General features: G+C 44.9%; 1 protein-coding gene across 1 annotated transcript in view; it reads left to right on the forward strand.

The window, feature by feature from the left end:
• LOC122544157 (tectonic-3-like) overlaps positions 1-8,301 on the forward strand; it is an 85,499-nt gene extending 77,198 nt beyond the window's left edge. The window contains exon 16 of the mRNA XM_087980992.1: positions 6,160-8,301. Within this exon, the coding sequence (XP_087837118.1) occupies positions 6,160-6,378 (219 nt within the window). The 3' untranslated portion in view covers positions 6,379-8,301. The remainder of the gene's footprint in view (positions 1-6,159) is intronic.
• Positions 8,302-11,774: the final 3,473 nt, after the last annotated feature.

The following is an 11,774-nucleotide window of genomic DNA, read 5'->3' on the forward strand; positions in this document are numbered from 1 at the left end:
CTATTGTTGAGGTAGCTTCACTCTATATCTAACCCTGTGCTGGACCTGACCCAGAAGTTTGATGGAGACAGAGAATAACTTTGTATTAACCTTGGTCTGGACCTACCTTGGGAGTGTTTGATGGGGACAGTGAAGGGGAAGCTTTAGTTTCAGTTTAAAAGAGTCGAGAGAACTTTATGCTGTATCTATGGTGGGCGGCACGGTGGCACAGTGGTTAGCACTGCTGCCTCACAGTGCCTGAGACCCGGGTTCAATTCCCGCCTCAGGCGACTGTGTGGAGTTTGCACGTTCTCCCCGTGTCTGCGTGGGTTTCCTCCCACAGTCCAAAGATGTGCAGGTCAGGTGAATTGGCCATGCTAAATTGCCCGTAGTGTTAGGTAAGGGGTAAATGTAGGGGCATGGGTGGGTTGCGCTTCAGCGGGTCGGTGTGGACTTGTTGGGCCGAAGGCCCTGTTTCCACGCTGTAATGTAATGTAATCTAAAAATCTAATCTAACTCTGAGGTGTCCCCATGGACTGTTTACGGGAAAAATGATGAGGAAGGTTTACTTTCAGATATACTTCTACATCAATCCGCTTTTCAACTTCACTTTTCAACATACTTTTAAAGAGTAGAGCCAATTTTACTCTGCTGTTGTTGGAAGCTGGAGCTTGGAATCTCACCTCTTGCTAATGCTATTGATTGGGGCCCAGTACTTGAACCCTCTCCTGCTCAAGTCTGGAGCCACTCCTGCTGGAGTCTCTTTCTTGCTAGAGCCTGGAGCCACTCCTCTGGAGCCCAGATACGCTCCAGTGGGTGACTGGCACCTCTCCTGTTGCTAATGTTTGGGGTCGAGAACCTGTTTTGTTCTTGACTGAGAATCTGTTGTTACCTGGGGCCTAGTGCTTCTACTACTATTTGGAGCCTCTCCTGTTACTGGCTAGAGTCTAGAACCATTTGCTATTGCTGTGCTACGGATTGGTTTTAGAGCCTCAGGTGCTACTGTTGTCTGGAGGCTGTAATCTCTACTGCCGCCTGAGGCCTGGTGCCTCAAATGCCACCTGCGGCCTTTACTGCCACCGAGGGCCTGGGGCCTCAACTATTACCTGGGACTTAGTCCCTCTCCTGCAGCCTGAGGCCTGGGGCCTAGATGTGCTACTGCTGCATGGGGCCTGGTGCCTCGACAGCCACTGGGAGCCTGGAGCTTCATATAGCCGCCTAGAGCCTAGATCCGCTATAGCCACCAGGAGCCTTGTACAGCCACTGGCAGCCTGATGCCGCTGCAGCCACTTGGCCCCGGATCCATTACTGCTGCCTGGGGCCTGGATCAGCTCCAGCCGCCTGTGGCCTGGATCCGCTACAGCCGCCTGTGGCCTGGATCCGCTACAGCCGCCTGTGGCCTGGATCCGCTACAGCCGCCTGTGGCCTGGATCAGCTACAGCTGCCTGGGGCCTGGGTCCACTACAGCCGTGTGGGGCCTGGATCTGCTATAGCCTGAAAAGACTGTTGGCTCCTTGGCGCATACACGAGTCGCAGGTCCATTTCCTCCATGACCTAGACCTCAGCTCCCCTGTCTTCTACTCGCTGGAAAAAAGCCAGGTCAGCCCAGAGGGTAGCTGACTGACACCTACAACCAGCTGTCCAGGGGCAAGTCTTTGGGGCCAGAAGGACTGACTGTAGAATTCCTCAGGGATTTCTGGGACATCCTGGGGATGTATGGGGTGTGCAACTATGCACAGGTCCTCGGAAATGTATCACAACCGGAGAGTTGGCCCTTTCTTGCTGCAGGGCCGTGGTCATTCTGACCAGCAAAGGGGCTCACCGTTTGTAAAGAAAACTGCTATCTGGTCACCCTCCTCAGCACAGAGTACAAAACTATTGGCACACTGCTTTCATCTTGCCTCTGCACTGTACTGGACCACATGATTCACCCAGAATGATTCTTTCCTGTCCCAGCCAGAGCATCCACCTGGACTGGGATGTAAGACAATGAGACATAAGAGCAGAAATTAAGACATTCAGCCCATCGAGTCTGCTCCGCCATTCAATCACGGCTGATAAGTTTCTGAACCCCATTCTCCTGTTTTCTCCCCATAATCCTTGATTCCCTCGATACTCAAGAACCTATCTATCTCAGTCTCAAATATACTCGATGAGCTGACCTCCACAGCCTTCTTTGGTAATGAATTCCATAGATTCACCATTCTCTGGCTGTAGAAATTTCTCCTTACTTCCATTCTAAAAGGTCTTCCCTTTACTCTAAGGGTATGCCTTCTGGTCTTGATATCTTATACCAATGGAAACATTTTCCCATCGTCTACTCTGTCCAGGCCATTCAGTATTCTGCATGTTTCAATTAGTTGTCCTGTCATCCTTCTGAACTCCTTCGAATATAAACCCAGAGTCCTCAAACAGTCCTGGGACCATTCTCTTGAACCTCGTCTGAACACGCTCCAGAACCAGTACATTCTTCATCAGATATGGGGCCCAAAACTGCGCACAACACTCCAAATATGATCTGACCAGAGCCTTATAGAGCCTCAGAGTACATCCCTGCTTTTATATTCAAGTCCTCTTCTCAAAATAAATGCCATCATTGCTTTTGCCATTTCAACTACTGGCACAACCTGCAAGCTTACCATGAGAGAATCCTGTACTAGAACTCCCAAGTCTCTTTGCACTTCAGACTTCTGAATTTTCCCCCGATTTAGAAGATAGTCCATGCCTCTATTCTTCCTATTCTTCCTCACACTTTGCCACATTGTCTCCATCTGCCACTTCTTTACTCTCCTAACCTGTCCAAATCCTTCTGCAGCCTCCCCCTGTCTCTTTACCTATTGTCTGCAAACTTATCCAGAATGCCCTCAGTTGCTTCATCTAGATCATTAATGTATAAATTGAAAAGTTGTGGTCCCAACACTAAGCCTTCCAGAACACCACTTGCCACTGGCTGAGAAGGACCCTTTTCATAGATTATAGCAGATCATACTTCAGAGAATACCTAAGGTATGGAAACATGCCTTTTGGCCCAATAAGTATACATCAACTCTCTGACAAGTAACCCACCCAGACCCATTTCCCCTCTGACTAATGTACCTAACACTGTGCAATTTAGCATGGCCAATTTACCTGACCTGCGCGTCTTTGGACTGTGGGAGGAAACCGGAGCACCTAGTGGAAACCCATGCAGACACGGAGAATGTGCAAACTCCACACAGTCGCCCAAGGCTGGAATCGAACCCTATATCTGTGAGGCAACAGTGCTAACCACTGAGCCACCATGCCACCCTAATCAAATATTCAGCAATGCCCCAACGTTTCCTCATTTTACTCAGCAGCCTCCTGTGCAGCACCTTGGCAAAGGCACTCTGGAAGTCCAGATAGATAACATCCATTGGCTCTCCTTGGTCTAACCTGTTCGTTACTTCCTTAAAGAATTCAAGCAGATTTGTCAGGCAAGACCTATCCTTGATGAAACTATGTTGACTTTGTTCCATTTTACCACACGCTTTCAAGTATTCAGAAATATCATCCTTCAAAATGGATTCTAGTATCCATGACCGAAGTTAGGCTAATTGGTCATAATTTTCCATCTTTTGCCTTACTCCCTTTTTAAACGGGATGTCACAGTAGCGATTTTTCCAGTCCTCTGGGACCCTTCCTGATTGCAGCGATTCCTGAAAGATCACAACGAGTGCCTCCATTGTCTCTTCAGCTATCTCCCTTAGAACTCTGGGTTGTAGTCAATCTGGTCCAGGTGGAAATCAGAAACAAAGACAAAATTGCTGGAAAAGATCAGCACGTCTAGCAGCATCTGTGGAGAGAAATCGGAGTTAACATTTTGGATCCAGTGAACCTTCCTTAGAACAGGTGGTAGCTAGGAGAAAGTTGTTTTCTATGTAGAAGATAGAGTGAGGGGAGGGGGTAAGGAGTAAACAGTGGGTGGGTAGAGCCCAAAGGGAGAGAAGAATAGGTGGATTGACAAAGGAGTGGATAATGATTTGCCTGGGAGAATGTATAGCTACTAATGGGGATTATTAGTGACTAACAATGGGTTGTTTGTCATATTGGACCATGTGATAACAAGTGTGAAGGTTTGGGTTAGGATATGGGACAGGGTGCCTCAAGCCCTAAAACTGTTAAACTATATTGAGTCCAGAAGGCTGCAGAGTTCCCAAGCGAAAAATAACGTAATGTTCTTCCAGCCTGCACTGAGCTTCACTGAAGCATTGTGTCAAGTATGAGACAGAGATGTTAGCCAGGAACAAGGCGGTGTGTTGCAGTGGCAGGTGGCTGGAAGCTCCAGGTCTCTCTTGCGCTCAGAATGTAGGTGTTCTGTGAAGGTGTCACCCAGTCTCTGCTTTGTGTCCTCAGTGTAGAGGAGACCACATTGTGAGCAACGAATGCATCGGACTAGATTGAGTGAAGTACAGGTAAAGTGCTGCTTCACTTGGAAGGGGTGTTTGGACCCTTGGGTACTAAGGAGAGAGGAATTAAAAGGCAAATGGTAGACCTTCTGCGGTTGCAGGGGATGCCGCTATGCAGCCGTGGGGGTTGTTGGAAGTGAAGGACGAGTGGATGAGTATGTCCCAGAGGGAACAGTCTTTGGGGAAGGCTGATAAAAGAAGGGAGGTGACTATGTGTCTGGTGGTGGCATCCTTCGGGAGGTGATGGAAATGGCGATTAATGATCCTCTGGATGTGGATACTGGTGGGATAGTAGGTGAGGATAAAGGATAAAGGTCTATCACTGTTTCAGGCGGGAAGAGAGTGGGTGAGGGCTGAAATACAAGAGATGGCAGCCAGTTGAGGGGTTGTCAATTGCTGAGCTGGGGAATCATTGGTTGAAAAAGAAAGTGGACATTTTGGAGATTCCTTTGTCAAAGTTGGCATCATCAGAACAGATGAGACAGAGGAACTGGGAAAATGGAAGAGTTTTTACAGGAAGCAAATGTGAGGATGTACAGTCAAAGAAACTGTGGGAGTCAGGTGGTTTGTATTGTATATTTGTGGCCAGCCTATCCCCAGCAATGGAAACCAACATGTCAAGGAAGGGAAGGGCAGAGTCAGATGAACCAGGTGAAGTGAGAGCAGAGTGGAAATTGGAAGTGAAATTGATTCCCAGTTCAAATTGGAAAATTAAGAGATTGGTAGAGACAATAGTGAAGGATCTTTATTTTCAGATCACTTTCAGTTTAACACAATAGATGGAGCTTTACTTTCAGTTTGCTTTCAGTTTAAAAGAACAGAATAAGATTTAATTTCAGTTCAAAAGTGCAGAAGAGTCTTTACTCTGTATCTAACGCTGTGCTATATCTATCGTGGGACTGTTCCTTTGGGTAGCTTTACTAGTTGGGATGTCATGTTGAGGTTGTACAGGACATTGGTGATGCCACTTTTGGAGTACTGTGTACAGTTCTAGTTGCCCTGCTACAGGAATGATATTACATTGGAGAGGGTTCAGAAAAGATGTACCAGGGTGTTACTATGGCTGAAGGGTTTCACTTATAAGGATAAGCTGGAGTGTCGGAGGTTGAGGGGTGAACTTATAGAGGTTTATAAAATCATGAGCGGCATAATAATGTGAATAACAAAGGTCTTTCCCTGAGGATGGCTGAGTTCTAAACTAGGAGGCACATTTTTAAGGTGAGAGGAGAAAGATTTAAATGAACCTGAGTGGCTACGTTTTCACACACGCAGTGGTTTATATGTAGTATGCACTGCCAGAGGAAATGGTAAATGCATTGAAAAAAATAATTGGATAATTATATGAATAGGAAAGGTTTAGAGGGATATCACCCAAATGCAGGCAAGAGAGACTAGTTTAGTTTGGGAAACTTGGTTGGCATGAATAACTTGTACCAAAGGGTCTGTTTCTATGTGACTGTGTGTCTGTATGACTCGAACCCTGGTATTGACCTGTCCTGGTAATAGTGATGAGTACAGTGAGAGGGAGCTTCACATTGTCATCATCACCCACTCCCAGGACAGGTATGGGACTTTACTTTGTTTAAGAGGGAGTTTTTGTCTGATTCTAACCCCATGCTCTACCTGTTCTGGGAGTGTTTGATTGATCAGTGTAGAAGCAGCTTTGCTCTGTATCTAAACTTCACTCTTTTCTTAGAATGTGTGATGAAAGGTTTACTCTTTCAGATGCTAATCATTGATCTTTTGTCTGAAGTGTTCATCTAGCAGGGTAACTCTGAAAACCTTTGTGACCTTTGTTGATACAACGCGATATCCGCCAGCACCCAGAGACCAACCAACCATTGAGCAGAAGCTGCCATTCGATTTCTTCTATCCCTTCAAGGTCTACAGTAGCGGAATGCGTATGTATTCAGCATCGATACTCGGTACAGTTGGCAGTGTCTTTCTGACAGGATTTCTGGCTCAGCGCTGAAGTTACAACACACAGATTGATCTCCTATCAAGCCCATTTCAAAACCGGTGGGAACAGGATTTTGATCTGGTGGTAGTCAGCAACAAACTGAGTGGAGTGGCTGTCACTGTGTCCTGATCTGGAATTCAGGGAGAAACACTCACTGTCTCTGCACTGGGATTAGAGGATTAGCTCTCGCTGGTTCTTGAACTTTGATTAGGGTATCAGCTTTCATTGTCTCTCCACTGACAATTTTTCACTGTCCCTGAACTGGCTTTAGGTGAATAAAGGGCATGCATCGGTATTCGGGAATGAGCTGGTACTCGTTCCTGAATTTGAAAGAGTGATGTAATTGTCACTGTCACTTTCCTGAAGAAGGGCCTGTGCCCGAAACGTCGAATCTCCTGTTCCCTGGATGCTGCCTGACCTGCTGTGCTGTTCCAGCAATAAAGTTTCAACTAATTGTCACTGTCCTCCAACTGGGATCAGGGGAGTAGCTCTCACTGTCCCTCCGCTGGGATTATGATAAAGGTCTTACTGGTTCTTCCACTGGGATGTGTGGAGTTACTTTCGCTGTGCCTCTCCTGGGATGAGATCAGTCGATCTCTCTCTCTCTCTCTCTCTCTGCACTGGGATCAGGGAGTGTGTAACTCTCACTGATCTTTTGACTCACTGGTCTCAGGGGTTTCACTGGTTCCTCCATTAGAATGAGGGGGGTATGTCACATTGTTCCCACACTGGGATTATTTTTCACTGGTTCCTCTAGTAGGAGATGGGGAATAACTCTTAATGTCCTTCCATGGGGATGTGGGGAGTGACTCACATGGTTTTTCTAATGGAATGAGGGGGAATGGCTTTCACTGTCCCCTCCAGTTGGATTAGCAGGGTAAAAACAATGACTGCAGATGCTGGAAACCAGATTCTGGATTAGAGGTGCTGGAAAAGCACAGCAGTTCAGACAGCATCTGAGGAGCAGTAAAATCAACGTTTCAGGCAAAAGACCTTCATCAGGAAAACTGCTGTGCTTTTCCAGCACCACTAATCCAGAAATTGGATTAGCAAATCAACTCTCAGTGATTCTTGCACTGGGGTTTGGGGAGTAGCTCTCATTGTTCCTTCACTAGGTTTAGGGGAATAGTTCTAAATCCCTGCAGTGGAATTAGACGATTAGCTCTCACTGTCTCACAATTGAGTTGAGGAAAACAGCTGTCATTTCCTGCATTAAGACTTTTGGCAATAGCTTTGCAGCTGTTACCATCCCTACACTAAATTGGGTTTTGCTATCCCACTTTAATCACTCCATTTGGAAGACTAATGTCTTCAGGAATAAATAAAGTTAAGTAAGTAAGTAAGATTGCTACAATTTCAAAGGGCCAAAGGGCTACTCTGTCTCGAGAGGGATGACTGGTGGTTGTGAAACCTGAGAGTCACCACACCTCAGGCAAGGGGTGAGGTGAGACTTCCCCGTAGCCTCAGCTGGTGTGGGAATTGAATGCACACTATTAGTGTCACTCTGCACAGTAAATCAGATGACTAGCCAATCAAAATAACCAACGCCCTACAAATTATGACATTTCAGGCTCATCATGCATTTTGGGCCAAAAATCTGGCCCAGTTGGCACCTTCTTTGGTAAGGGTCAGAATCAAAGAGAACACTCCTGTGGAATCTGTGCATTGGGTTGATCTTTCTATGGTCACTTCATAATCAGTCCCAGTAATTTAAGGTCAAAGTGTATAATTTGTCTACTTATTCTAATCTAAATCTTTGTAAATAAATATGATTCTTGTAATTGTACTGTTGATGAGTACCTCAATCTTGCTTCAATCCTGTTCTCAATATTTCTCAGCTCCATTGTGTGATTGTATTAAGAACTCTTGGGTAGAAAGACTCGACTTCTCTGAAATCCCTTAAATATGGAAAATAAATACTAGCATACATCCCTAGAACAAGTCTAAATAGAAATTGCTTTCAATTCCTTCTTTCTAGTCATCTACAAGGTCTAAGTCTTGCTGAGATCACACATAGCCAGATTTTGTCACAATTGACTGAATACACTCTTGAAATGGAAGGCTAGGAGTTCACCTGATAGGTTTTTTTGGGATTGTTAAAGGATTCAATAGGTTTAGGGTTTGATATAGAAACATACTGAGATGAGAACTAAGGATCATACATTTGAGATAGTCTCCAAGCAATACAAAACTTCATAAGCCAAGGGGAAGCAATGAGATCCAAGTATTGTTAATAGAACGTAGAACAGTACAGCCGTTCGGCTTATGATGTTGTGCCTAGGATTTATCTTAATCTAAGATCTACCTAACCTACACACTCCTCAATTTACTGCTGTCCATGTGCTGGTCACCTAAATGCCCCTAAAATGCCTCTGACTCTACTACCACCACTGGTAGAGCATTCTACACATCCATTACCCACTGCATAGAGAAGTGCAGTCCACTATCAACTACCACTTGTTATCTTCTTTTGGCCAGCCAATTCTGTATCCAGACAGAGAAATTTCCCTGTATCCCATATCTCCTAACTTTCTGAATGAGCCTATATGGTGAACCTTATCAAATGCCTTACTGAAATCCATATACACCATATCCACTGCTTGATCTTCATCAAATTGTCTTGTCACATCCTCAATAAGGCTTGAAAGTTGTGACCTCCCCTCACAACGCCATGTTAACTATTTTAATTAGACTGTTTTCCAAATAGTCATAAATCTCATCTGTCAGAATCCTTTCCAGTATCTTGCTTACCACAGATGTAAGACTGTGACTGGTCTGTAATTCCCAGGGATTTCCCTATTCACTTTCTTGAACAGAGGAACAACATTCACCTCCCTTCAATCATCTGGTACTACTTCTGTGGAGAGTGAGGATGCAAAGATCATCGCCAGTGGTGCAGCAATCTCGTACCGTGCTTCCTGTAGTAACCTTGGATATATCTGGTCTGGCCCTGGGGACTTATCTATCTTAATGCTTCCCAGAATTTCCAGCACATCCACTTTTCTAATGTGAATCTTTTCAAGCTGACTAACCTGGTCCACAGTGATCTCATTATCAACAAAATCCCTCTCTCCAGTGAATACTGAAGCAAAAAACTCATTTAGGGCCACCTATACTTCTTCAGACCCCAGACACAAGTTGCCTCCACTATCTTTCATTGTCCCTACCCTCTCTCTGATCATTCTGTAATTGCTCACATAAGTAAGTGTTCTGGGTCAAATGATGACCCTGAATCGATTGCTGATCTAAAAAATGTATCAGGTTCGCTGATGTCCTTCAGGGAAGGTAACTACTCTCCTTACCTCATCTTGCCTACATGTGACTCCAGACCCACAGCAATGTGTTTATATAATGTGCAATTCAGATGCCTCGATATCGATCTTGTTACCCTAAGAGAGACAGGATGAGGAGGAGGTCAATAGAAGGAGGGAGGTGGTAGGTACGTACAGGAAGGGGTTTGCAAGAGACAAATGACCCTACTGATGGGAGGTGCTTCACCATTATAAATAAGCTTGTGTGGCATTTTAGCAACATCCTCATTCTTGGTCGTCCTGAGATAAGTGCACAGCTTGTGCCTGTCTGGGTCACCCTAATGAGTAATCAGCATATCACTATCATCCGTGTAGAAGAAGTGTCAATGCCAGTAAGGAATTCCACACTGACCTTGAGGAATCTCTTGCATCTTCCCACTTTGATACACTCCTATGAAGTCATCCGCTGAGTTTGTAGATCCTGCATTGGAATCAAAAACAGCCAGCTCTTCAAACTGGAATATAAGTGAGTCATCTTCGATCCTGCCTGAGAAAACAGAGTTATGGATTTCAAAATAAAAACCAAGAGAACTGCAGATGCTGTAAATCAGAAACAAAAACAGAAGTTGCTGGAAAAGGTCAGCAGGTTTGGCAGTAAGAGAAAATAAAGTTAACGTTTCAGATCCAATGACCCTTAGAACGGACCCCAAACATTACCTTTGATTTCTCTTTGCAGATGCTGCCAGACCTGCTGACCTTTTCCAGCAATTTCTGTTTTTGTTGCTATGGATTTCAAATGCTAGGTACCAAGTTTGCAATGTGAACTCACATTTCTAGATCATTGATACTGTACTGGTAAAATAATCAGGGAATTTGGGGATGGTCGATGTAAAATAATCAGGGATCATTAATTACAGAACAATAGTGCACAGTTCCACTCTGGACCTTACTCTCCAATCACTCGGTTCTCAGGCATGGCTCTCTGGGAGTGCTCCACTCAAAGCCTCATTTCTGTTCTGTTCCTCCATCTATTGGAATTTAAGACGTTACAATGAGGCTCCATTTTCCCTTCCTTGATTCGCTGAGGCACGGAATATAAGAGCAGGAAGGCCATGCTGGGGCAACATCAAACCGTAGTTCAGCCAAAACCCAAGTACCTTGTGTAGCACAGTCACCTTATTACAGAATTTGCAATGTTGCAACACCAAAAGGGATTAAGAGATTTACAAGGATGTTGTAGCAGTAGTGTGTGAATTGCTCCTTCTGAGGCCCAGCAGGCATGTGAATGGATGCTTATGTCCGTGGCTGTACTAGTTCTATAATTTGCTTCTTTGGATGGATACAAAGTATCCAATGGCACTGTTTTGAAGCAGATAGTTGCTTGTGGTGCCATAGCATTTTTAAAACCCTTAATCAATTTCACAAAATCAGATTTTTTTTTGTTCACGAACATGCCCTTTCATGCAACTTTCTGTGTACCCAAATTGCTTTTATTATTTTTTTACTCACTTGTGGAACTTGAGTGTTGCTGGCTGGCCAGCATTTATCATCCCTAGTTGTCCTTGAACTGCTGCCATCCACATTTTGTCTGTTGACCCATCGTCCTTAGGGAGGAAATTCCAGGCTTTTGACTCAGCGACACTGAAGGAACAATGATATATTTCCAATTCAGGTTGCTCGGTGGCTTTGAGGTAATGGTGTTTGCAGGTATCTGCTGCCTTGGCCCTTCTAGATGGAAGCGGTCATGGATTTGGCACATGCTGTCAGATGAGCCTTGGTTATAATGCACATTGTTGCAACTGATCATCAGTGCAGGAGGGAGTGGATGTGATACAAACCAAGCAGGATCGGCAATGAGGAGGCAGGAGGTGAGTTACTTGCTGCAGTATTCCTAATCTCCTGGGAGAAAGATTTAAAAGGGGCTTGTGGGGCAATTTTAAAGTGGTTTGAATGTGGAATGACCTGCCAGATGAAGAGGTAGATGCCGGTACAGTTACAACATTTAAAAGACATTTGGATAGGTACATGAAAGGAAAGGAGTGGGCAAGATCTGGTGATTGGAGTACCCTGTGGCAAAATGTGATAATGTCCAGTTTTAGTCAAAATTCTATCTAAATGGTAGAGGTGGCAGAGCTCTGAGGTTCAAGGATTTTGGGT

Source organism: Chiloscyllium plagiosum, unplaced genomic scaffold (genome assembly GCF_037043375.1).
Source record: "Chiloscyllium plagiosum isolate Xiang-an unplaced genomic scaffold, Cpla_swu_hap1 HiC_scaffold_38, whole genome shotgun sequence".
NCBI lineage: Eukaryota > Metazoa > Chordata > Chondrichthyes > Orectolobiformes > Hemiscylliidae > Chiloscyllium > Chiloscyllium plagiosum.